Genomic DNA, 24,952 nt, shown 5'->3' with positions numbered 1-24,952 from the left:
AAAATACTTTGAAAAGTACTGGGAAACCAAGAGTATAATGAGAGTAAGGAACTTAAATATTTGTAAGGAAAAAAGTACTGGAGATATTAATGGGGCTAAATCCCCTGGACCTGATTAGCTATATTCTTGGGTTTGGAGAGGTAGCTGCTGAGATGTTGGATTCCTTGGTTTTGATTGTCCAGAAGTATCTAGATTCTAGAATGGTTCCCCTGGATTGCAAGGTAGCAAATGTAACCCGACTGTTCAAGAAAGGAGAGGGAGAGAAAGTGGGGAACTATAGGTGAGTTAGCTTGACATCAGTAGTAGGGAAATGCTAGCTATTATTAGGGATGTGATAACAGGGCACTTAGAAAATCCTAATATGCACAGTCAGCATGGTTGTATGAAAAGGAAATCGTGTTTGACAAATCTATTGGAGTTTTTTACGGTTATAACTAGCAGTGTAGAAAAGGGGAACTAGTGGATGTAGCATATTCAGACTTTCAAAAGGCATTTGATAAGGTGCCACACAAGTTACAAGATTAGAGTTCGTGGGATTGGCGGTGATGAGTTTGGAATGAGGATTTGTTAATGAATACAAAGAGTAGGAAGTTTTTGGGTTGTCAAGTTGTAACTGGTGGGGTTCTGCACGGATCAGTGCTTCGGCCTCTGCTGTTTACAGTCTATTTCAATGACCAAGATGAGGGCACTTGAGTGTGTTGTATCCAATTTTGCTGATGATGCAAAGCTTGGTGGACAGGTAAACTGTAAGGATGTGAAGAGGCTGTAAAGGAATATAAATGGGTTAAGTGGGCAAGAAGATGGCAGTTGGCATATAATGTGCGAAACGTGAAATGATCCCCTTTGGAAGCATAGAGGGGCAGAATTTTTTTTTTTAAAGATGGTTCTAGTAAATATTGGTTTAGTGTCCTTGTACATGAATCACAAAGTTAACATACAGCAATCATTTAGAACAGAAAATGGTATGTTAGCTTTTATTGGAAGGGGTTTGAAGTATAAGAATAAGGAAGTTGTGCTGCAATTGTATAGGGCTTTGATTAAATCACACCTGGAGTACTGTGTACAGTTTTGGTCTTGCCTAAGAAAAGATATGTTTGCCTTTAGAGGGGGTGCAACAAGTGTTCATTAGATTGATTCCTGGGATGAAAGGGTTCTCCTATGTGGAGAGATTGAGTGAAATGGTCCTATATTCTGGAGTTTAGAAGAATGAGGGGCAATACTGAAATGTATAAAATTCTTAGAACAGCTGAGAAGCTGTTTTCCCCTGGATGGTGAGTCTAAAACTAGGGATCAAAGTCTCAGGATAAGGGTTTGGACATTTAGGATTGAGATGAGAAGTTTCTTCACTCAAGGTTGTGACTCTTTGAAATCCTCTTCTTGGGAGTGTGGATGTTCAGCCATTGAGTATATTTAACACTAAGTTCATTTCATTTGTGTTTTGAGCAGTATGGAATCAAGGGATAGGGCGGGAAAGTGGAGTTGAGGTAGAAGATCAGATACAATCCTACTGCATGGCGGAGCATTTTTTATGTTCTAAGAGGGTTATAGGAGGTGATTTTTTTTTTTCTTAGCTCTGGCCAATACACCTGTAAACGGTTTTTGTATAGTCATTTGACAGCTAATCAAACATTTTATTCGATTTTCACTAAGCTTGATATTCTCCCCACCTCAACGCAACTTGCATATCCTTTAGTTCTCTTAATCTCTGCATCTTACTGGTAATAGAACCATTTTCTATTAAAGTTTGCAGGTAATTTAAATCACTCCCTCTCTGATCAATGTATCTGTGGCTGCATGAAAATTCTACAGATTTGTAAATAGAAGATACATACTTTGCAAAATTACATCTGCAGTGCTCTCCCTCCCAATCCTGTTCTCTTTGTATCATGCATCATATGAAGCCAATACATTTAACAGATGACACAGTACCAAAAAAAAGTCTTGTGCTGTACTTTTAAATGTTGACTCACTAGGTTTGCAACAGTTCTGAAAAATATGGGACTGAGTGAGGAAAAGAAACTAGGCAACCCTGTAATTGTTACATTAAAAATATGCATTTCGTCCAGCCTCTAATCAGTAGCCTCTTGCCTGTTTCAGATATGAATGAACACAGCTCACGTAGCCACAGTATCTTCCTAATTAACGTCAAGCAAGAAAACATTGCAACAGAGCAGAAGCTAAGTGGCAAGCTTTATCTGGTTGACTTGGCAGGTAGTGAGAAGGTATGATTTACCGTATAATACTTAAAAACATATATTCAAAGAAAAATATTCACCAACCAACCAGTTTGAGATGAAGTTTGTGATTTCCAGATCAGTAGTATGAAAAAAATGCTTGATCTAAGCTTAATTGTTTTCATAAAAATCTTGGTATCTTTATTCAGAAATTGACCCCAGAAGTGTAGCAAGTTTTTTATTCTGATTAAAGGAGGGTTGCATAGTACAGTTTTGATCAAAAGTTTGAACTACAGTATTTTTCTGAAATTGCTAAATATTTCAGCTTTTATTTCGCATAATGCAAGGTTCTAAAAAATTTTTAGCAACAGAGCTAATCTAGCCATATAAATACCCTGGCTGCAAGAACAGGTCAGAGGCTAGGAATCCTATGGCGAGTAACTCACTATCTGACTCACCAAAGCCTGTCTGCCAACTACAAGGCACAAGTCAGGAGTGTGATGGAATACTTTTCACTTGCCTGGATGGGTGTAGCTGCAACAACACTCAAGAAGCTTGACGCCATCCAAGACAAAGCAGCTCGTTTGTTTGCGGATGGGGTGCCAATCATTCACTCCCTCCGCCACTGCACAGTGGCAGCAGTGTGTACCATCTACAAAATACACTGCAACAACGCACCAAGGCTACTCAGGCAGTACCTTCCAAACCCATGACCTCTACCACCTGGAAGGACAAAGGCAGCAGATGCTTGGGAACACCACCTGCAAGTTCCCCTCCAAGCCCCAAACCATCCTGATTTGTAACTATATTGCCGTTTCTTCACTGTTGCTGGGTCAAAATCCTGGAACTCCCTTCCTAACAGCACTGTGGGTGTAGATACCCCACATGGACTGCAACTCACCACCACCACCTCAAGGGCAACTAGGGATGGGCAATAAATGCTGGCTTAACCATCAACGCTCACATCCCATGAAACAAATAAAAAAAAAAAAATTGGCGCCAGGTCATCTTGAATGCCATGTGGTGGTGAGAGTCTCATCTGAAAGGTAACAAACCAGTGGCAATGAAGTGAAGATGTTAGTGCCAATTTGAAAATGAGACTTTGGCCAACTTAATGGATGGTTAATTTTGAGAGGCCATTAAGATGTAGGAAACAGAGTTCTGCAGTAGGTCTTAATGTACAGCTAGCTTTGCAAATATTCACCAATTTCCTTTAGGGTAAGAAATCTATGGTCCTTACCTGGTCTAGCCTATATGTGACTCCAGACTCTCAGCATTGGGGTTGAGTCTTAACTGCCTTTGAAATGGCCTAAGTAACCCCTCAGTTGTATCTGAGAAAAGCAACTCACCACCTCTCAAGGGCAATTAGGGATGAGCAATAAATGATGGCCTTGTCAGCAACACCCACATTCTGAGAATAAGTTTTTTTTTTAAATGTTCAGGAGCATTTGAAAGGGACAAGATAATTCGTTTAGGACCCTTAAATCAGATTGGTAAGCATCAAAATAGGACTGGATAATAAAGCTAGGACAGGGCAACAAGTTAGTTAATTCATTTACTGTTGCCCTCTAAATTAAAATTAAGCAAAACTGCCAAAGCTTGGAACTGAATTGAGTTTCCATCTTTGTATAGTTCCTGGCGCAGTTCCACAAATGTCTTAAAGTGCTATTTGTCCTTTTGGAAATTTGATTCAAAAGGAAATGTTGACATGCAAAAAACCATATTTCTTATAATAAATGCATGTGTGACTTTCACGATGCTCTTGTATTTCAATGGCCTGACTATAATTTAGAGAATGTGAATTCAATTCTACTATGGAAGTTTGCGAATTTGAATTCAGTTTAAAATCTGGAAATGAAAAGCTGAAATCAGTAAAAATGGCCACAAAGCCATCAAATTGTTAAAAACACCAGTTGTTTCATTAAACGTCCTTTAGGTAACCCTGCTGTCGCTACCTGGTCAGGCCAATTTCTGACTCCAGTCCGACACTGTGATTCTTGGCTGCCCTCGGAAGTGACCTGGCAAGGCATTTTGTTGTACCAAGCAGATACAGCATTGTGGAAGCACCTTTACCACGTTGAACTGAAGGCTTCAAGGTCAACTGTTGACTTCTCAATGCATTTAGGGATGGATAATAAATGGTGGCCTTGCCAGCAATGACCAAATCCCAAAAGAAAGTTAACCCCTAAATATGAAGTTGAGCATTCAAATCATCTTGCTTTCTTTTAAACTCATTTGCCTTGTATGAGGAAAGGGGCATGAAATTTGCTCTACGTCAGCATTGTTTGCTTGCTCTTAAGCATTATTTGTCAAACTTTTGGTCTGGACTGACCTGCCTTTCTCATTTGAAGTAATGTGAAAGGAAGGGGAAACTATATTTTTAAAAACTGGAAATTATTTTAGTGATGCTGTGACGTGCTCATATGTTTCTCTTGTTGAAAATTCATGTAGGTCAGTAAAACTGGCGCAGAAGGAGCTGTACTAGATGAAGCCAAGAATATCAACAAGTCTTTGTCAGCACTGGGGAATGTCATTGCTTCTCTAGCAGAATCAAGTGTGAGTTTTGAACGTGCGCTATTTGTGTTAAATCTTACCGGATCAAGGATTTTTCATATACATGTCATTGAAACTTAAACAAAGACATCACAAAGAATAAATCCACCAATTTGAGACTTTATGGCTGTCATGCTATTCATTTTTATTGGTGCAAGAGAATACAATAGAAGATGTAATATATGCAGGAGAGTTAGCATGTTAAACAATCTATATCTTATAAGATGTCTTTGGTTACATTTTTTAATTTTTATAATCTCTGTGCTGATTGTCTTGAGCTGTTGACAATTTGAAACTACTAAGCTAATTGTTCCTAATCTTTGTTCTGAAATTTACATTCTGTCCTATTGTGTATATATCCTAAACTGCACTAAATCCCACTCTACCATCATACCTGTCTTTATTAACGTATACTGGTTCCCAACCCCCACCTGTACATTCTCCTCTACAATCCCTCCATTACCTTGCTCTGCCATGCCACCATAACTGTCTGGAGCCTTGTATCCATGCTGTGCAGTCTCCTTTTTCTACCTTCTGCTGTTGGTGCTGCTCCCTCTCGAAATCCCTCTGTCTCTCTACTTCCTCTCTCACCCTTAAAGGTGTCCAGAAAATCCATCTCTTCAGCTGAGCCTTTAGTCACCTTGCCCACTACCCTTCAAAGGCTGAGGTGCCTGTTACCTTTCTTGTTTCACTCCCTATGAATTGCACTCGGATGTTTTCAATGTCAAGTGCTATATGAATGCAAGTTGCAGTTGAAGGGGCTGATGTGCACATAAAGGTTAAGATAGATTTGTAGATAAAATATGCTTTTAAAACTTTGATTGTTCTTTTAGACATATGTACCATACCGTGACAGCAAAATGACCAGAATTTTACAGGATTCATTGGGTGGTAACTGCAGAACCACAATAATTATTTGCTGCTCTCCATCATCTTACAATGAAGCAGAGACTAAAACTACATTGATGTTTGGTCAGAGGTAAGTAAATTGTATTTTAGGAATGATTATAAATATTTTTTGTGCCAAAGTAGAAGGTAATGTCCTGGAAGAGTCCTGTGCCGGTACAGGGAGGTATCCTTTGTTCATGCTAGGTTATTTCCTTGTGACATTTACTTCATAATTTTATTTTTAAAACCAGAGTGACTGTTTGCTTAACTAAACATATTCTTCTGTGTTCATCTTTTACTTAAAGTAAAATAGTTTATGGAGAACTTTCCTGAATTTCTTAGCAAAACTGAAAATAAACATGATATATGCAGTAACTTTCAGTCGAATTGTCAAAATAGGCACGCTAATTTTATTCTAAGTGTCAAAGTAGAAACTCACTTTTTCTTTTCCTACCCTTCCATCTCATCCTTTCCAGAAAATGTTGACTCTTTGCTGGGTTATGTTTCCATAGGATTCTATTTTTTTTCCCCTGTGTTACCTTCTGCAGCTATCAGTTATTGAAGTACATGAGCCTTTAAAGCAGACTGTGGTAGACATCACTATAAACTGAGCCAGATCTTGTACAATGTCCAGGGGATATATGTGCACACTTCTAGCAGGGGTTGCAGATAGATGGTCTGAAGTTCTTAACCCCACCAGAAACACACCCAATAGCGTTAGGTATAGTTGCATTGTGTCACACTATTGGAATATTGTAGAGAGCTGTTTAGCTTAAATCTGATTTGGGAATACTTATTCTAAATGAGTAGACAAGTGGAAAAATATTTCATTCCTTTTTTTCTTATCTGTCAAGTACCATAGGAGAAGTATCTTCTAGGTAATGCCCTCCTAAGATATTTTTTGGTGTGGTGCATATACTGAGAGCCTGTTGAAGAGACCAGAGTTGTGCTGTGTTTTTATGACTAGCTTAATAAGCTTGGAGTTGCACAGAATTTACAGCACAAAAACAGGCCATTCAGCTGGTCTTTCTGTGCCACCCAAGTTTCCTCCCACTCTATATCTGCTTCATCTCTCCTTGTCAACCTATCCTTCTATTCCTTGCTGTCATGTACTTATCTAGCTTCCCCTTAATCCATCAATGCTATTTGCCTTAGCCACTGAATGTAATAGTGAGTTCTTACCACTGAGTAATGTAGTTTCTCCTGGATACCTTATTAGTTTTATGAATAAATGGGCGGCGCAGTGGTTAGCACCGCAGCCTCACGGCTCCAGCGACCCGGGTTCAATTCTGGGTACTGCCTGTGTGGAGTTTGCAAGTTCTCCCTGTGTCTGCGTGGGTTTCCTCCGGGTGCTCCGGTTTCCTCCCACATGCCAAAGACTTGCAGGTTGATAGGTAAATTGGCCATTAGCAATTGTCCCTAGTATAGGTAGGTGGTAGGGAAATATAGGGACAGGTGGGGATGTGGTAGGAATATGGCATTAGTGTAGGATTAGTATAAATGGGTGGTTGATGGTCGGCACAGACTCGGTGGGCCGAAGGGCCTGTTTCAGTGCTGTATCTCTAAACTAAACTAAATAACTATCTCGTATTTATAAGATTTGGACTCTCCCACAGGTGGAAACATCCTCTGTCTATCTTGTCAAACCCCTTCATAATTTTTAAGACCTGTACCAGATCACCTCTGTTTTCCAGAGAAAAGAGCCTCGCCCTTCTAAGTTGAAATTAATTTGTCATTTACACGCCTATTCAAGTTTGTTAGCATATTATTGTATTTTATCATAGTCCAACTCCATATTAACCCCCCCCCCCCCACCAAATTGGTATAGTTCACAAATTTTGATTCTCGAGTCAAATGATTTATTTAAATGATTTTAAAAAAGTGGTTCTAGCATCAATCTGTGTGGAACATGACTTTCCACCTCCCATCAGTCTGAGATACCACAAACTCCCACTCCGTTTGTTTTGTAGTTTGCTACACGTTCTGCGCCATATCCCCTGATTCGACATCCTCTTACATTAGTCATGAGCCTGCTGTTTGGTACCTTTATCAAAAGCCTTTTGAAAGGCCATGTATATCAACTGCATTACCCCTGTCTACTCTTTTTGTTACTTCAAAGAATTCAAAAAGGCTGGTCAATTATGACCTTTTTGAAATCCATGCTGTTTGTTCTTTATATTTTTGGTTCCTATATGTTTTTATATTCCATCTTCGAGTAAAGATTCCAATATCTACCATTATTAAACTAACTGGTCTATAGTTTCCTGGTTTTGTTTCATCTTCCTGTTCTAAATATAAGAATAACATTGCCAGTCTGGCACTATTCCTTTTTCTAATGAGTTTTTATTACTATGTAATAGTGCTTCTGCTGTCTCTTCTGAAGCTGTATTGAGTTATGCATAGATGCTATCCATCCAGACAATAGGTTTTATCCCCTCTAAGGTTGTATAACTTATCAGTTATCTACCTCCATTCTATCTCAGATGTCCTTTTTGGTTCTTCTAATGTCATGTCTGCCTTGTTAGGGTATCTAGTTAAAAACTGGGCAAAGTAACTATTCAATAATTCTGCCACTTCACTATCATTACCTGTGAGTTTATCTTGTGCATCCCTTAGTGGCCCTATCCCCATCTTAATTTTCATTTTGTTATTTGTCTATAGAATGCTATTTTTATATTGTCACGAGTTTTTTTTTAAACTAAGAGGTCTGTGTGCCTTTTAAAAGCTGGGGCAAAAGTAATCTCTGTGAACACTGAATGCTGACACGTGGTGTTTGAAGTGTGCAGGCTGTAAAACTTGTATCCAAGCAACAGGAAGATTTATGACTTTTTTTGTGACTTGGTTGTTGATTGAAAGAAACCAGTGAACTCTACAAGGAACAGGCTTTGAAATCTTTCTTTTGCCTTGCCTGAAGAGAGGAAAACAGAGGAAAAATGTTGCTATTCCCCGGGAAAGAAACCTTGCATCTCTTGCAAAGAAGTCCTACATTTAAGATGTGGTTTTGACCCGCCTGGAGAGAGAAAAGACCCAGGAACAGAGGAGTTGCTACACTCTGTAGAGGAACACTGCTTTGCAGAGAGAAAGCATCTGCAATTTAAAGGTGACTGATTTCTACTGCCTCCAGTCTCAAGAATCCCTGCCTTGAGTGATTCCTGTTGCCTTGTGTGTTTTTGGGAGATCCTGAAATATCAAGAACGCTTCTATTGCTAGACTGCTACTTTGAAATTTAAGAAGACCTGTTGCTACACCCTTTTGCTGAAAGATCTGTGTGACGCCTGCTGCAGACAAATTGCCTTGAATGCCTACCCATCACAGACTGTTCATCAAACTCGCCTGGAGAGAGTTCGAGTGGCATCTGCCTATTCAACTCTGGGACACTTGACCGATCTGGAAACATCCTACCAGACTGTGGCAACCAATTATTTTTATTATTCCTAAGAAGCCATTACAACTCAAAACACCCTTTTTCCCCGGTTAACCAATTTTTCAAAGAATGTGTGCGCATGAGGGTCAGGAAGAATAAGGAGTTAGAGTCTTTTTATTTATCCCATATTTGTTTAAGATTTAGTTTATTAATAAATAGTTAATTTTGTTGTTTAAAGAAACCTGGCTTGGTGTGCTGTATTCTGGGGGATAAAGTAAGTTTAATTTGGCTAGTTTCCAGTAGGTGGGAAACTTTGCTAATATGATGGGACTGAATTAACAGGGCATTACTCCCACCTTGGTCGTAATGATATTCAATAATTTCATTTCATAATTCCAGTTTGCCTTCCTAATTTTATTTTTAACTTTCCTAACCCCTTTGTATTCCCTATTATCTATGTACATTCAGTTTTACCCATATCTGTTCATCCATAGTATTTCATTGTTACCGAGTTGTTTCATTTTTTTTTAGTGATTATATTTCTTGAACATGAAATATTTCCACTGCTGTTTGATCTCTTTTGTCAATATTTTTCCTGTTTACCTTCCCTAGTTCCATCCTCATCCCCTCAGTCCTTTTTGTGCTGAGCATTGATAAGGTTATGTTCAGCTGCTTGGCTGAACTACATCTGATCTGTATTGAGGTAAATAGTCTAAAGTTATAAATATTGCATACTGAAACTTACCATAAGTGTGCATTGAAATTATCAGGCTGCCCTTGGACAGCTGCCAGTCAATAGCAAAAACCCAGAAGGGTGTGAACCTTGGTCTTGGTGGGAGTTCAGCTTTTAAATGCAGTTGGGCTGGAGTTTTTAAAAATCCATAATCAATACTTCTGTAAAGTGTGCAAGTAAAGTTAGATAGTAGTAGCATGCTCCCACTATTTTTAAGTTGGACACAGAGGGAGAGCAGCCCCAGAAGCCCTTGCAGTTTGTGCGTGAAGCTGGGCTATTGTAAATCCATGGTACATCTAGGGGCTATTTGCACTGTGTAGGAAAAATGAGACTCTGGAACAGAGGATCTCTCCTCTTAAAAAGTTGGCCATACTGAGGGTAGAAAGTTTATTGATTGTACCTTTCACAATGTGGCTACCAAAGTTGAAGTGCTAGACATATTGGAACACGGGAATGGTATAGAAAGGGAGAATTGGACTATTGTCCACAGGCACAGAGGACGATAGGGCTCTCAAATGTAAGGAGCTCTTGAGCTACTGGAACTGTTCAGCTGATGCAAAGGTTGGAGAAGAGTACAGAAAAGTTTTACGAGAATGGTTCCAGGGATGAGGAACTTCAGTTGTGAAGATAGATTGGAGAAGTTAGGAGAGTTTTCCTTGGAGAACAGTAGGCTGAGAGGTGATTTGATAGAGGTATTCAAAATTATGAGCGGTCTGGACCCAGTAGATGGGGAGAAACTGTTCCCATCATGAAAGGATAGAGAATGAAAGGGCACAGATTTAAAGTAATGGGTAAGAGAAGCAAAAGTGATTTAAGGAAAAGGTTTGGAATGCACTGACTGAGAGTGTGGTGGAGGCAAGTTCAATTGAAGCATTCAAAGGCGAATTAGACAGTTATATGAAGAGGAAGAATGTGCAGGGTTACAGGAGAAGGCAGGGGAATGGCATTGGGTGAATTGCTCTTTCGGAAAGGCGGTGCAGGCACGATGGCCGAATGGATCCCTTCTACACTAACAATTCTGTGATAGTGTTGAACAAGTATGAAGTTGACAGTGATTCCAGATGATGGTCTTGGAACAACACTCAATGTGCCACTGCGAAGCAAAGGATTATCCAGCAGAGTGATAGGCAGGTAGATTGCAAGAATGTGAGTGGCAACAGTGGGCAATTCAGGATTTGTTTTTGTAAATGTGACCGAGTGTTGAATGATCTGTTACCTCCCTAGTTTCAGGGTGAAGGACATCACTGAACAGGGGAAAAGCATCTGGAAAGGGAAAGGAGAGCATTCAAAGTTGTAAAATAAAAACGGAAGATGCTGAAAATACTCAGCAAGATGGGCAGTATCTGTGGAGAGAGAAACAGTTGATGTTTCAGGCTGATGACCTTTCATTATCAATCTGAAACTTTAACACTGTTTCTCTCCACAGATACCACCTGACCTGAGTATATCCAACATTGTGTTCATTATTTCAGATTTCCAGCATCCGTAGTATTTTTTTTTAGATTTTATTTTTTAGATTAGATTTAGAGATACAGCACTGAAACAGGCCCTTCGGCCCACCGAGTCTGTGCTGACCATTAACCACCCATTTATACTAATCCTACACTAATACCATATTCCTACCACATCCTCACCTGTCCCTATATTCCCCTACCACCTACCTATACGAGGGGCAATTTTATAATGGCCAATTTACCTATCAACCTGCATGTCTTTTTGGCTGCGGGAGGAAACCGGAGCACCCGGAGGAAACCCACGCAGACACAGGGAGAACTGGCAAACTCCACACAGGCAGTACCCAGAATTGAACCCGGGTCGCTGGAGCTGTGAGGCTGCGGTGCTAACCACTGTGCCACCACTGTGCTTTTCTTTAGCCAAAAGTTGTAATTTGTGTTTGAGCCAATGACAATATGGTTAGGAAGACGGTGAGCAGGATTCATCAATTTAAAATAGTCACTAAGGTGATATAGTGACATGAGAAGGTACAAAATTTATTTGGGGAGTATGTTATTGGAGCATGGAATCCTTTGCATCAGGGAGTTATTAAGGCAGAGACCATTTGAAGGAAAGTTGGATAAACATTTAAAGCAAAAAAATGCAAGTCTATGGAGAGAGAAAGAGAATGCGCAGGGCAGTGGTATAAAAGCAAAATACTGTGGATGCTGGAAATCTGAAATAAAAACGGTGCTGAAAGTATTCAGTTCTGGCTGCATCTGTGGCGAGAGTGTTAACATTTCAGGTTGATTACCTTTCATCAAAACACTTTCTCTCTCCTCTGATACTGCCAAACTTGCCGAGTATTTCCAGCACTTTGTTTTTGTTAGCGCAGTGCAGTGGTTTTGGATTGTGCTGGCTCTTTGCCAGCACATACACGATGGTCCTAATAACCACTTTCTGTGATGTAAATTTCGATGTTGCTCATATAAACTTTTTTGGATTCCCAGGATAAAGTTTGGGAAACACCTGTCCTTTATTTGTCGTCTTTCTTGTTGCAAGTAAATGCATAATATGCCATCTGATGTAGACAAACAAAGTAGGAGAATTTATTTTGGTGTTAGTGTGTCATGCCAAAATAGTCCTGTGTGTGCATGGATGGACCCACTTTATTCCAAAGGCAAAAAGCTTCTTGTTTAGAGGTATTTGTATCTACAGAATTCAGAACACAGGCTAGTGAGGATACTGAAATAAAAACAAGAAATGCTGGAAATACTCAGCAGGTCTGGCAGCATCTGTGGCGAGAGAAGCAGAGTTAACGTTTCAGGTCAGTGACCTTTCTTCGGAACTGGCAAATACTAGAAATGTCAAAGGTTATAAGCAAGTAAAGTGGGGGTGGGGCAAGAGCTAACAAAGGAGAAGCTGTAGATTGGACAAGGCCACAGATTAGCTGACCAGAAGGTCATGAAGCAAAGGCAAACAATATGTTAATGGTATGTTGAAAGACAAAGCATTAGTACAGATAGGGTGTTAACGGACTGAAGATTGAACAGCGACAAGTCCAAACATGAAAAAAAACAGTGGGTAAGCAAACTGAACAAACTAAGATGAAATAAAATAAACATACAAAAAAAATGTAAAAAAAGAAAAAATAACTAAAAAGAAAAGTGAAATGGTGGGCCCGTCATGCTCTGAAATTATTGAACTCAATGTTCAGTCCGGCAGGCTGTAGTCCGGTAAATGAGATGCTGTTCCTCGAGATTGCGTTGATGTTCACTGGAACACTGCAGCAAGCCCAGGATAGAGATGTGAGCAGGGGGGAGTGTTGAAATGGCAAGCAAACAGAAGCTCAGGGTCCTGCTTGCGGACTGAGAGGAGGTGTTCCGTAAAGCTTTTATTCTGCTTTTATTCTAGTGTGGATACTGTTTTTAAACAAAAACGTGATTTACAAGTTTAATAATTTTTCTGTTTCCCACAGAGCCAAGACTATTAAGAATACTGTAACTGTTAATGTTGAGTTAACGGCAGAACAATGGAAGAAGAAATATGAAAAAGAGAAGGACAGAAACAAGACTTTAAGAAATACTATTCAGTGGCTTGAAAATGAGCTCAATAGATGGCGCAAAGGTTTGTAAACTTTCATCAGTAAAGTTGCAACACACTATAATTTACAGCTTCTAAAATTACAGACTCGAAAATTGATTAAACTGTCCAACCAATTGTTTTATCCTAGATTATCCATGTTATTTAGAAGTCTTGACTGGAGAAGATCTATGCAGGGTTCCATTAATATTTATAACTTTAGTCCATTATAATTCCAGGAACTAGCACACTTCATAATACGAAAGTTGTCCTCAAAACTTAAATTGTTGAAGTTTCCTTTGAACTAACAATTTTTGAGTGGAATTTTTGAGAGAATTTTGATTTTCAGTTAGTTATTATGAAGACAGTGACTGGTTAGAACTACTAATACGACATGCAGGTTGAGAAAAGAATATCAGCTGTCCCATTCAATAGATTGTATAACCTCACAAATAGGGCTGGATTTTACCAGCCCCTCGGCATCATAGACCGTAAAATGCTTGGGGGAGCATCCTGCCAATACGCCAAGAAAGCCCCGCCAGATATTAGTGGCGGCGAGGCCTCGGTGCGGCAAGTGGCAGGGCCTTCATTAAAATATTAAAATGAGGTTAATTAAAATGCAGATAAAATTACCTGCCGCCGCCAGCCATTCCACGCCGATTTTACGGCAACCAGCCACAACTCACGTGCCTTCATAACTCTGTACGGAGTTCTGAGGTGAGACATTGGTGGAGACGGGGAGGAGTCAAATTATCAGGGGTGGGGGGAGCGGGAAAAACAATAATCACTGGCCGTGGGGATGGTGGCAAGGGGTTGAAGGGTTGATGTGGTGAGGTTGCGGGGTGGGGGGGGAGTTCATGCTGGGACGAAAATACATTTCAATCACATCAGACAATAAAAACACCATTGTGGGGTTTGGGAAAGAGCCTCCATGTTTTAATTTATTTGAATGAAAAGTGTTGTTACAGCACGTTAAACATTTAAATTTATCTGAAGGGCTTGAAGCCCTTTTAAAAAAAAAAAGGCGCCTGCACAGTCACCCCTGATGACTTCCTCAGGGGCGGCCACTCCGCCCCCTCCATTTAAAATGAGCCCCAGTGCGTAATATCACGGGAGCTTGGCAACGGCCGGTCAGTGCAGGCAGGCCACTGACTTCATAGTGCACCGCACATCGCAGTGGCACGCTAATAAAATTTAGCCCATTATCTTCCTGCCTCCTGGCAGAGGCAAAATTCCTGTGCCCAATTTGGAAAGAAAATTCTATGATTTCCTCGGACTATCAAGCAATCTCTTGAAGATTGTGGTTGTCTATGACTCATCACAATTTAAATAAATTAATATTTACCTCCAATCACTGGCAAAGATCCTCTTCTCAGAAACTTGCCAAGCTCCCCTTTAAAGGACTGCAGTGACCCCACACCTGCAACATGTTGGAGAAATTTATTCAGAGGTCATTGATTCTGCAAAAATAAATACTTCCTGCTGTCTAGTATGCCTCCAGTGCTAACGTTCATATCTATCTGAAATTGGCTATCTACATTTGTATTCCAGAATCATTTTGTTGCATGAAACTTCAGGTAAATTAAAAGCAATTAACCAGGATTATTTGCTCTATATCTTACTTCAATGTATTCTTTCCTAAAGGTGAGTCTGTACCTGTAGAAGAACAGTATGACAAAGAGAAACACAAGGAAGCACTTGAGATTGTTCTCACCAATGATAAAATAGAAGAAACTCCTACTGTTAAACTCACTGATGCAGAGAAACTAAAGATGGATTCAGAAATTTCAAAACTATATAAGCAGCTTGACGATAAGGTTTGCAGTGTGCTAATTTTCTGTCTCTAACTGCACTACAAGAGGCCATCTAGTTTCTACAACGTTTAAATAGTAGAAATGCATGTTTCTAATTTTTAAAATTTTGTTCTTGTTGAAGGCATGTTAGTTTTGCTGTAATAGATCATTCCTTTTTGATTCCCAAATCCCCAGAAATATTTCTTGAGACAACAAACTTCTCTTGCATTAGTGAAGTAGTTGACCTGTTGCAGTTGAATTGGTCTCCTAAAAGTTCTGCTAAAAAAAATTACAAATCTACCATTTTAAATTGAAGAAACTAGCTTTAAATCAGGATATCCCAGGATATTTTTAAAATTCTTTCCAATATTAAAACAAATATTCTGAGCAGTATTAAAGATGAATAATTTTGAAATAAAACCAAGTGATACATCTTGATGGTACTGACTGAAGGAAAGCATACATTTAATTTGGATATGAAGCCAGTTGTAGGAGAGGAAATATCACTGTTCAGGAAAACTCATAGTAATGAGGATATACCAGTATAATTGAACTTATTACATTCAGAGAATGTAAAATTGAGAACTGGCATGTTCCATGTCTTGAAAATACTGTGAAAGGCAAACTTAATATAGATGTAATCAGGTTAACTTGGGAAATGACAATTATATGAAATCAAAATTGACTCCATTGGATGCAAGGTACCATGTTTGTGACATGAATTTGAATTATAGCTCGTTGATTGTGTTGTTCAGTTCCTATATAAAGAAACTGAACTATTACCCAGAAAGAAGATTGAAGAATAAAAGGATAGACACGAACGACTCAAATCTTTACTGTTGTCCTGTTCAGGTCATAGGATTGTCACCTGTGGAATTTAATAGGTCCAAATAAATTTATGTCAGATGATTGTTAAAAGTTGCACATTGTTCATTGGAAGAAGTGAATTTGTCTATGTTTATCATTTAGGACTTTGTTATAAAACACAAATGCCTATTTGCATTGATCTTTAAATACAATTTAAGGAACCACATTTCTATTTCATAGATCATACATGAGCCAAGCAATTTGTTTTTTCCAGCAGAATGAAAAACATAGTACTTTAAAATTATAGTGTGCTGCTGCAGCCTTGCATAAGGAAATTTTTGTGTGTAATGTTAGTATTGTTGATGAATCACTAACTGCGAATGCTTGTATTCTAATTCTGGTTGCAGGATGAGGAGATCAATCAACAGAGCCAGCTGGTGGAAAAACTTAAGCAGCAGATGTTGGACCAGGAAGAAGTAAGTTTAATCAAACCTGTTGACAGTGTGTTCATGTAGTTCATAAGAGAGGCACTGAACTGCACCAGATTATGGTTCCTTGGATGTTGGCAGCCATCGATGGCTCACTCAATCGGTGTTACTTCATAAATCAGCCTACCCATGTGTACTTTTTGAAGCAGAAATCATTGTAACCAGCCATCCTGACTGTATTTTCATTGTTTTCTGCTTCCTAGCTTGGGATATTATGACCATTTGTCGTGCTGGTGCTACAACTATAACAGTGACTAACGGAAGAGATCAGAGAGCATACCTGGGGACTTTCTAATTTCTATGGCATTAATACTATATTGGCTGATGTGTTGACCTATTAAAGCATTGGGAAATTTTAAACCTCATCATTGATTATCTTGAGAAAGAGTATGAAATGCATCATTGAAGGCATTTCTTATTTGGAAATAAAATGACACACTGCAGACATAATTGTGCTATTTTTATGTTCATTTTGAATTTTTGTAACATTAAGAAGCCTGTAACTTCTGTATATTAATGCGGCAATGTGAAAATAAATAAAAATGTGCTTTCACCTGTTACTGATTTTACATCTTTGTATAGCTTCTTGCGTCCACCAGACGAGACCAAGACAATATGCAGTCAGAACTAAATCGCCTGCAGGCTGAGAATGATGCCTCCAAGGAGGAAGTGAAGGAGGTGTTGCAAGCCTTGGAAGAACTTGCAGTTAACTATGACCAGAAATCGCAAGAGGTGGAGGACAAGACGAGGGAATTTGAGTTACTGAGTGATGAACTGGGTCAAAAGTCGGTAAGAAATTGCTCCAGATGCAAGGCTCCCACAATTGTGCCAGATGTTAAAACATCTTGGCTGGTAAATTCCTTGAAGACTTTGGTAGTGTATGGTTTAAAGGTGAAGTTTCAGTGCTAAATAGTTGCAATAAAACTTGTAGGCTATTGGCAAGGTGTTTCTATGTAGGGAAGTCTTGCTACAACTGTACAGGGCATTGATGAGACTGCCCCTATAGCACCGCATACAGTTTTGGTCTCCTTACTTGAGAGATATAGTTGCATTAGAAGCAGTTCAAAGAAGGTAGGTTCACTAGACTGATTCGTGAAATGAAGGGGTTTTCTTATGAGGAACAGTTGAGCAAATTGGGCCTATACTCATTGGTGTTTGGAAGGAGAGGTGATCCTATTGAAACATATAGGATTCTGAGGGGGCTTGACAGAGTAGATGCTGAGAGGATGTTCCCCTCATGAGCAAATTTAGAACTAGGGGGCACAGTTTCAAAATAAGGGGTCTCCCTTTTGAAATTCTGTTCCCCAGAGAGAAGTGGAGGCTGGGTCATTGAATATATGGCCGAGTTGGACAGATTTTTCGATCTACAAGGCAACGCAGTGGTGCAGTGGTTAGCGCCGCAGCCTCACAGCTCCAGCGACCCGGGTTCGGTTCTGGGTACTGCCTGTGCAGAGTTTGCAAGTTCTCCCTGTGACCGTGTGGGTTTCCTCCGGGTGCTCCGGTTTCCTCCCGCATGCCAAAGACTTGCGGGTTGATGGGTAAATTGGCCATTGTAAAAAAAAAAAAAAATTTTTTTTAAATTGTCCCTAGTGTAGGTAGGTGGTAGGAGAATTGAGGGGAAATGGGATTAATGTAGGATTAGTATAAATGGGTGGTTGATGGTTGGCGTGGACTCGGTGGGCCGAAGGGCCTGTTGCAGTGCTGTATCTCTCTTATGACAAGGGAATCGAGGGTTATGAGGGGCAAGCAGGAAAGTGGAGTTAAGGCCACGGTCAGATCAGCCATGATCTTATTAAATGGTGGAGTAGGCTCAAGGGGCCAAATGGCCTATTCCTGCTCCTAGTTCTTATGTAGCCCCCATCCAAGTTAAAATGTGAGCTTGTACACTTTTTATGTATCAAAGCATCATTTGATTGTTCACGGTTTGAATCTCTGATTCTAATTTATAGCTTAAATGGTTAACTCAGTTGTTCACATTTTTAATTCACCATGTTTTTAGATGATTGCTTTTAATTCTATTATTGCAGGCTACATTGACCTCCATTGATGCAGAGTTGCAAAAACTTAAGGAAATGACCAATCATCAAAAGAAACGAGTGACTGAGATGATGACATCATTGTTAAAAGATCTTGCAGAAATTGGAATTGCAGTTGGGAACAATGATGTTAAGGTAAGCATACAATCTTGGAAAATTCTTTTTTCAAGTTGTGGCTGCCTACTGACAAGCTCCTGCAAAAGCAATGCACTTTCTCATCTGGAACAGAATTTTTCAATCTTCTTGTCGACTCCTGCCTCTCAAAATTTGAGACATTATCTTGCTGCTGTTTTGGCATTCAGACTCAAAGATCTTAAAATGGGTTTTTATCTAACTTCTTCAGTCAGTCTTGACAGTCCTAAATTGGGGGAAGGCTAATTTTGATGCCATCAGACAGGAACTCACAAAAGTTGAATGGGAGAGACTGTTTACAGGTAAAGGGACTACTGGCAAATGGGAGGCTTTTAAAAGTGAGATGGGAAGAGTTCAGGGCCGGCATCTTCCTGTTAGATGGAAGGGCAAGTTTAGGGAACCTTGGTTGATGAGGGATATTGAGTGTCCGGTCAGGACGAAGAAGGAGGCGTATGTCTGGTATTGGCAGCTGGGATCGAGCGAGTCCCTCAAGGAGTATAGGGGATGTAGGACTACACTTAAGAAGGAAATTAGGAGGGCGAAAAGGGGCCATGAGATTTCCCTGGTAGATAAGATAAAGGAGAATCCTAAAAGATTCTATAAGTATATTGAGAGTAAAAGGGTAGCTAGGGAGAGAGTAGGTCCCCTTAAGGATCAGTGTGGCAATCTATGTGTGGAGCCACGGGAAATGGGCGAGGTCTTAAATGAATATTTCTCGTCCGTATTTACCGTGGAGAAGGTCATGGAAGCTAGTGAGTTCAAGGGAGAGAACACCGATATCCTGGAGCATATCATTACAAAGGAGGAGGGGTTGGAGGTTTTGAAGCACATTCAGGTGGATAAATCCCCAGGGCCTGACCAGGTGTATCCTAGGATGCTATGGGAAGCAAGGGAGGAGATTGCTGGGGCCCTGGCAGAGATTTTTGTATCATCGTTAGCCACGGGTGAGGTACCGGAAGACTGGAGGATAGCTAAAGTTGTGTCCTTATTTAAGAAGGGCAGCAAGGATAAACCAGGGAACTACAGGCCGGTGAGCCTTACATCAGTGGTGGGAAAGTTATTGGAAGGGATTCTGAGAGACAGGATTTATATGCATCTGGAAAGGCATGGTTTGATTAGGGGTAGTCAGCATGGCTTTGTGCGTGGGAAATCACGTCTCACGAATTTGATTGAGTTTTTCGAGGAGGTGACCAAGAGGATTGACCAGGGCAGGGCGATGGACGTTGTCTACATGGACTTTAGCAAGGCCTTTGACAAGGTCCCGCATGGTAGGCTGGTCCAGACGGTTCGAACACATGGGATCCAGGGTGAGCTAGCCAATTGGATACAAAATTGGCTTGGTGATAGTGGAGGGTTGTTTTTCAGATTGGAGGCCAGTGACCAGTGGTGTGCCGCAGGGATTGGTGCTGGGCCCTCTGTTATGTATATATGTATTAATGACTTGGATGTGAATGTAAGGGGCATGATTAGTAAGTTTGCAGATGACACCAAAATTGGTGGTATAGTGGACAGTGAAGAAGTTTGTCTAAGGTTACAACAGGATATAGATCAACTGGGAAAGTGGGCAAGGGAGTGGAAAATGGAATTTAACGCAGACAAGTGTGAAGTGATGCATTTTGGGAAGTTAAACCAGGGCGGGACATATACAGTGATTGGCAGGGCCCTGGGGAGTGTTGTTGAGCAGAGACCTTTGGGTGCAAGTACATAGTTCCCTGAAAGTGGCAACACAGGTAGACAGGGTGGTGAAGGCATATGGCATGCTTGCCTTCATCAGCCGAGACATTGAGTACAAGAGTTGGGACGTCCTGTTACAGTTGTACATAACGTTGGTTAGGCCGCATTTGGAGTACTGTGTGCAGTTCTGGTTGCCGCAGTACAGGAAAGATGTGATTAAGCTAGATTAAGCAGAAAAGATTCACAAGGATTTTGCCTGGTTTGGAGGGCTTGAGTTATAAAGAGAGATTGGATAGGCTGGGTCTGTTTTCCCTGGAGTGAAGGAGGCTGAGAGGGGACATGATAGAGGTATATAAAATTATGAGAGTCATAGATAGGGTAGATAGCCAGAGTCTGTTTCCCATGGTAGGGGTGACTAAAACTAGAGGGCATAGATTTAAGGTGAGAGGGAGGAGGTTTAAAGGGGATCAAAGGGGTAAATTTTTCTCACAAAGAATAGTGGGTATCTGGAATGAGCTGCCTGAGGAGGTGGTGGAGTCTGGAACAGTAGCGACATTTAAGAGGCATCTGGACAGGTACTTGAATGAGCTAGGGATTGAGGGATATGGAATTAATGCAGGTAGGTGAGATTAGTATAGATAGGCATTATGGTCGGCATGGACGAGGTGGGCCCGAAGGGCCTGTTTCTATGCTGTATGACTCTATGACTCTATTGCATTGAATGTTGCTATCCAGTACATTATTGGCAGCATTGTTTTTATCAAGGCATATGAGCCCTCACCTTTCCTGAACAAGTACATGCGAGATTTTGAGTACTTCTGTTTAATGTCTTTCCCTGGTAGCATTAACCAACTGTGATGGCTCCAAAACCCTCTGCATTCAAATGAATTTGCTCTCTCTGGCTGCTTCTTGACCTATATAGCCTGTTGACCATCTAGAGGAGAAGAAAAGTAGATCTAATCAGGATAATGCCGAAGTGTGTTTTGTTCTAGATTTAGGCAGTTTGAGATTCTTGTAATACTGGAGCTCAGTCAATGTTGACAAAGGGCATCTGCAGTTATTTTACTTGGAAGTGTAGATTTTCTAATTGAGACACCTGCACGGCTACAGACCAAATGCTGGAAGGTGGGATTAGGCTGGGTGGCTCGTTTTTTGGCCGGCACAAACCTGATGGGCCAAGTGGCCTCTTTATCTGTGCCATAAACTTTCTATGATCCCTGGACCTGTTGTCTAGACCATTTGTGAGTTAGCAAACACACTGTTGATCTTCAATTAGACTGCTGTATTGAGCTAAAACTGTTGGGATTGAAGATTGTAATGCTCATTCAAAGCTGACACAGGTTCTTCCTGGTAAGGTTCCTTTGTCAGTGCAGAAGAATTTTGCCTCAATTTATTACTGAAAAAAGCACCACAGGTAGGTTATCCAAAAGATTATCATTTTTGGTTTATTGCTGTGAGCAAGCTGTTTTATTATCAAAAGCGTCTGCAAACATTTAGAATTTTAAAAATCATTTTTCAAAATTTAATTCATTTCATTCAATTACATATTTGACTAGACAAAGGTCATGAAGCTGCAGATTGGACAGTGTGAATTAATCTTGAAGATACACACTTAAATTTTGCATAATTGGTTTCTGAAAGAAGAGAAATCTGGGTTCAAAAACAATATACTCCACATGTAAATTTTACACTACTTCAGCCTTTCAATCTGTCATCTAGTCCCCTTCATCTGGCTATCTAATTTTTTGAAAGCAATCATGAGTTTGTTTTCTGGCAAGAATGGAGCTTGGCTATGTGAATGTTTGCCTTAAGTGAGCCACTGAATTGTTTACCATAGAGCTGTGTGGTCTGCATATTATAAACAAGCCACCTTGGTTTCCCCCCAAAAATATTCTTGGCATGTTTGTAAGATAACAGGAAAATAAACACTCATCAAATTCAGCCACAGGGTAGTGCAGCATTAATTAAGAAGAATGCCATCATCTCACTACAGTAACCCAGGGTGAATTTAATAAACATTTGGGGTTTGGGGTGAGTTGCTGCTGGAACACTGGGAATCTGGAAGGATCTGCTTTAGTAAGCAGGAGTTGCTACAGGATGTAATATCCTCAGTATAGCTCTTTAAGCAATTGTGTCTGTAACCTCCTTCCTTAGAGATCTCTGGACTCCTCCATTTCTGGTCTTGTGTATCCAGCTTTTCACTTCTGTACCATTGACAGCCATACCTTTAGCTGCCCAGGCCCTAAGCTCTGGGTTTCGCTCTCTCAACCTCTCCACCCCTCTACTTCTGTACTCCTCCCTCCTTTTAAGATGTTCCTTAAAACCTATCTCTTTGACCAAGTTTTTGGTAACCTTTCTTGACCTTGGTGTCAAATTTTGTTTGATTCCTGTGTAATGCCTTGGGATGTTTTGCTATGTTAAATGTGCTGTATAAATGCAAGTTATGAGTAGCATTTCATCCCAAGAATACAAATGAATCAAACCATTTTAACGACCTCTTGCTGAACTCTGCTTATGTTTCAATAATTTGCATTGATTACTAAAGGAAAGATAACTTGGAAATGTTTTCTCTAATCTGCCTGAAAGCAGTACATGAATGTAAATTTATTTCTCCGCAGCCTGAGGGAAGTGGCCTCCTAGATGAGGAATTTACAGTGGCACGACTGTACATTAGTAAAATGAAATCTGAAGTGAAGACCATGGTGAAACGCTGCAAGCAGTTGGAAAGCACACAGGTTGAAAGTAACCAGAAGTTAGAAGAGAATGAAAAGGAACTGGCAGCATGTCAACTTCGCATTTCCCAGGTAATTGATGGAATAATCTAAAGGTGGCTGGTTAATTTTATGAACACTGCATTCTTGTATGCTCTATTGCCAGAAGTTTAAAAATCAGTTACTTGTGTACAAAGCAATACAATCATTTTTAGAATTGTCAGTTTTTCATCAAAACTGTTCACAATTTTACTTTTTCCATTTAGATTGATGCTTCCTATAATTGCTCTTATCTCCAATTAGCTTTTCTTCAGCCAATGGAGTAACTTATTTTTGGGTCATTGTAATTTTAACTCTTAGACTACAAAAGTCATAGCCTAATAGTCTTAAGAGTTAAAATGATAACCTGGAGTGCCTCCTCAATCTCATTTAATAGAAGTAGACTAAAAAGGAAACCCACCTAAATTTTTTGAATAATCTTGCTTCACATGGAAGGAAAAGAGGTTCTGTCTCATTCTAGTTAAATCACAGCTTTATATTTTTAAATCAATGACTGTAGCATGAGGCAAAGATCAAGTCGCTCACAGAGTACCTGCAGAATGTAGAACACAAAAAGAGACATCTGGAAGAATCTGTTGATTCACTCAATGAAGACTTGGTCAAGCTTCAGACACAAGGTATATTTAAGATTCATAGCTCTCTGGGCGAGAGCATATTTTTGTGGACTGTGTAGTATTTTGCAATCACTTATATTTCACCAAGGAAATATGTTTATGGTTGTATAAACTTTGAATAATTTTGTATTCTGAAATTGTTGGTAGCAGAATTTTGAGTGGAGGGAGGCAGAGGAATAAAAGGGGGCAGGATTTTCACCCCACTATGGGGGTGAGAACGGGATTGGGGGGGGGGGTGGGGCAGCTGCATAATATTACACTGCCAGCTGGCGTGACAGTTTGCCAGCATCATCCTGCCCCCGAGCCATTTTGCAGGAGGCTGTACATTAGTAAAAGAAGAACAGGAGAGGAACATCTACCCTCCCGCAAGCAGCTGTTAGCTTAGAAAGCTAATTAAAAGGCTGTGGGTCAGAGGTCAACTGGAACTTTCCAGTCGGCCAGCAAACCACCCCCCCCCCCCCCCCACCCAACCGTGGCAGCTGCTTGGAAGCAACCTCCAGGCAGCGGACTGTGGGGCCAGCACTCCGGGTAGACTTTGAGAACCCCCCCCACCAGTCCCCCATTCCTCCTTGGTTAGAGCTGCGGCTGCAGGCCACCCTTTTGAGTTGTTTCCCCTCCACAGTGGTGGCCTGGCAGCTGTGACCATTTTTTTTTTTTTTTGCTGTATAGGTTTTAAAAGTGCTGAGAGGGTGCCTCAGAATGGAGGCACCCTTTGTCTCCCCTACCTGCAACAGTAGGCTGTAGCTGCTTCTATGCTGAAGGGCCTCCTATTGACCCTCCAGCTTTGAGAGCCCACCTGTCATCTTTAATGGGGTGGCAAGTGCACTCTGGCCACTAATTGGCCAGTTCAGACAAAATCGAGGTCAACACAGTGTGGGCTTGGGACTCCCATTTGATCCCGATGTCTGAGTCCCGTCCCGAAACACAAAATCGTGCTCCGTTTTCATTTTCATCTTGAGTAAAATTAGGAGTCTGTTCTCTTGTTCTGTTTCTATAAATGGTAGACTTTTTCCTTATTTAGCTTGCTGATCTCCCATGCTATTGCACACTAAGTGTCTAGACCAAGTACAGTATTTGAATCAAGTAAGATTAGAGGGTGGGAGGAAGGGGGTAGTTACGTTGGGGGGAAGTAGAAGCTGGAGGGAAGGATGATGGGCTCAGTACTGCAAGTCTCATCAGTGGGGACAGCCTGAGCGAGCAGTCATTCTCTTTTTCGGAGTGGGGGGTGGCAGTGGTGGGCTGGCATGCATGGCCTAGTTTTAATGGGAGCTGGGGGGAGGGCATGGTCAGAAATTGTTTTCAGCTGGGTGGAGGCATGGTTTGGGCTTGACAAAGCCAGAGAACACTCTCTGAGGTGGGGGCCAAGGCCAGAAACCTATCTCAGTGAGGTGGAAGTAAACTGTCTGTTT

General features: G+C 40.6%; 1 protein-coding gene across 2 annotated transcripts in view; it reads left to right on the top strand.

Annotated features, from left to right (window-relative positions):
* LOC137349152 (kinesin-1 heavy chain) overlaps window positions 1-24,952 on the top strand; it is a 140,929-nt gene that overhangs the window by 82,048 nt on the left and 33,929 nt on the right. For both annotated transcript variants that reach the window (XM_068014575.1, XM_068014565.1), the window contains exons 8-17: window positions 2,098-2,222; window positions 4,626-4,730; window positions 5,561-5,706; window positions 13,125-13,273; window positions 14,873-15,045; window positions 16,236-16,304; window positions 16,899-17,105; window positions 18,344-18,487; window positions 22,777-22,962; window positions 23,429-23,546. In XM_068014575.1, coding sequence (XP_067870676.1) covers window positions 2,098-2,222; window positions 4,626-4,730; window positions 5,561-5,706; window positions 13,125-13,273; window positions 14,873-15,045; window positions 16,236-16,304; window positions 16,899-17,105; window positions 18,344-18,487; window positions 22,777-22,962; window positions 23,429-23,546 — 1,422 coding nt within the window. The remainder of the gene's footprint in view (window positions 1-2,097; window positions 2,223-4,625; window positions 4,731-5,560; window positions 5,707-13,124; window positions 13,274-14,872; window positions 15,046-16,235; window positions 16,305-16,898; window positions 17,106-18,343; window positions 18,488-22,776; window positions 22,963-23,428; window positions 23,547-24,952) is intronic.

Source organism: Heterodontus francisci, chromosome 2 (genome assembly GCF_036365525.1).
Source record: "Heterodontus francisci isolate sHetFra1 chromosome 2, sHetFra1.hap1, whole genome shotgun sequence".
In the NCBI taxonomy this organism is placed as follows: Eukaryota; Metazoa; Chordata; class Chondrichthyes; order Heterodontiformes; family Heterodontidae; genus Heterodontus; species Heterodontus francisci.
The sequence above is the reverse complement of the archived record's forward strand: the minus strand, read 5'-3'. Positions and strand labels throughout refer to the sequence as shown.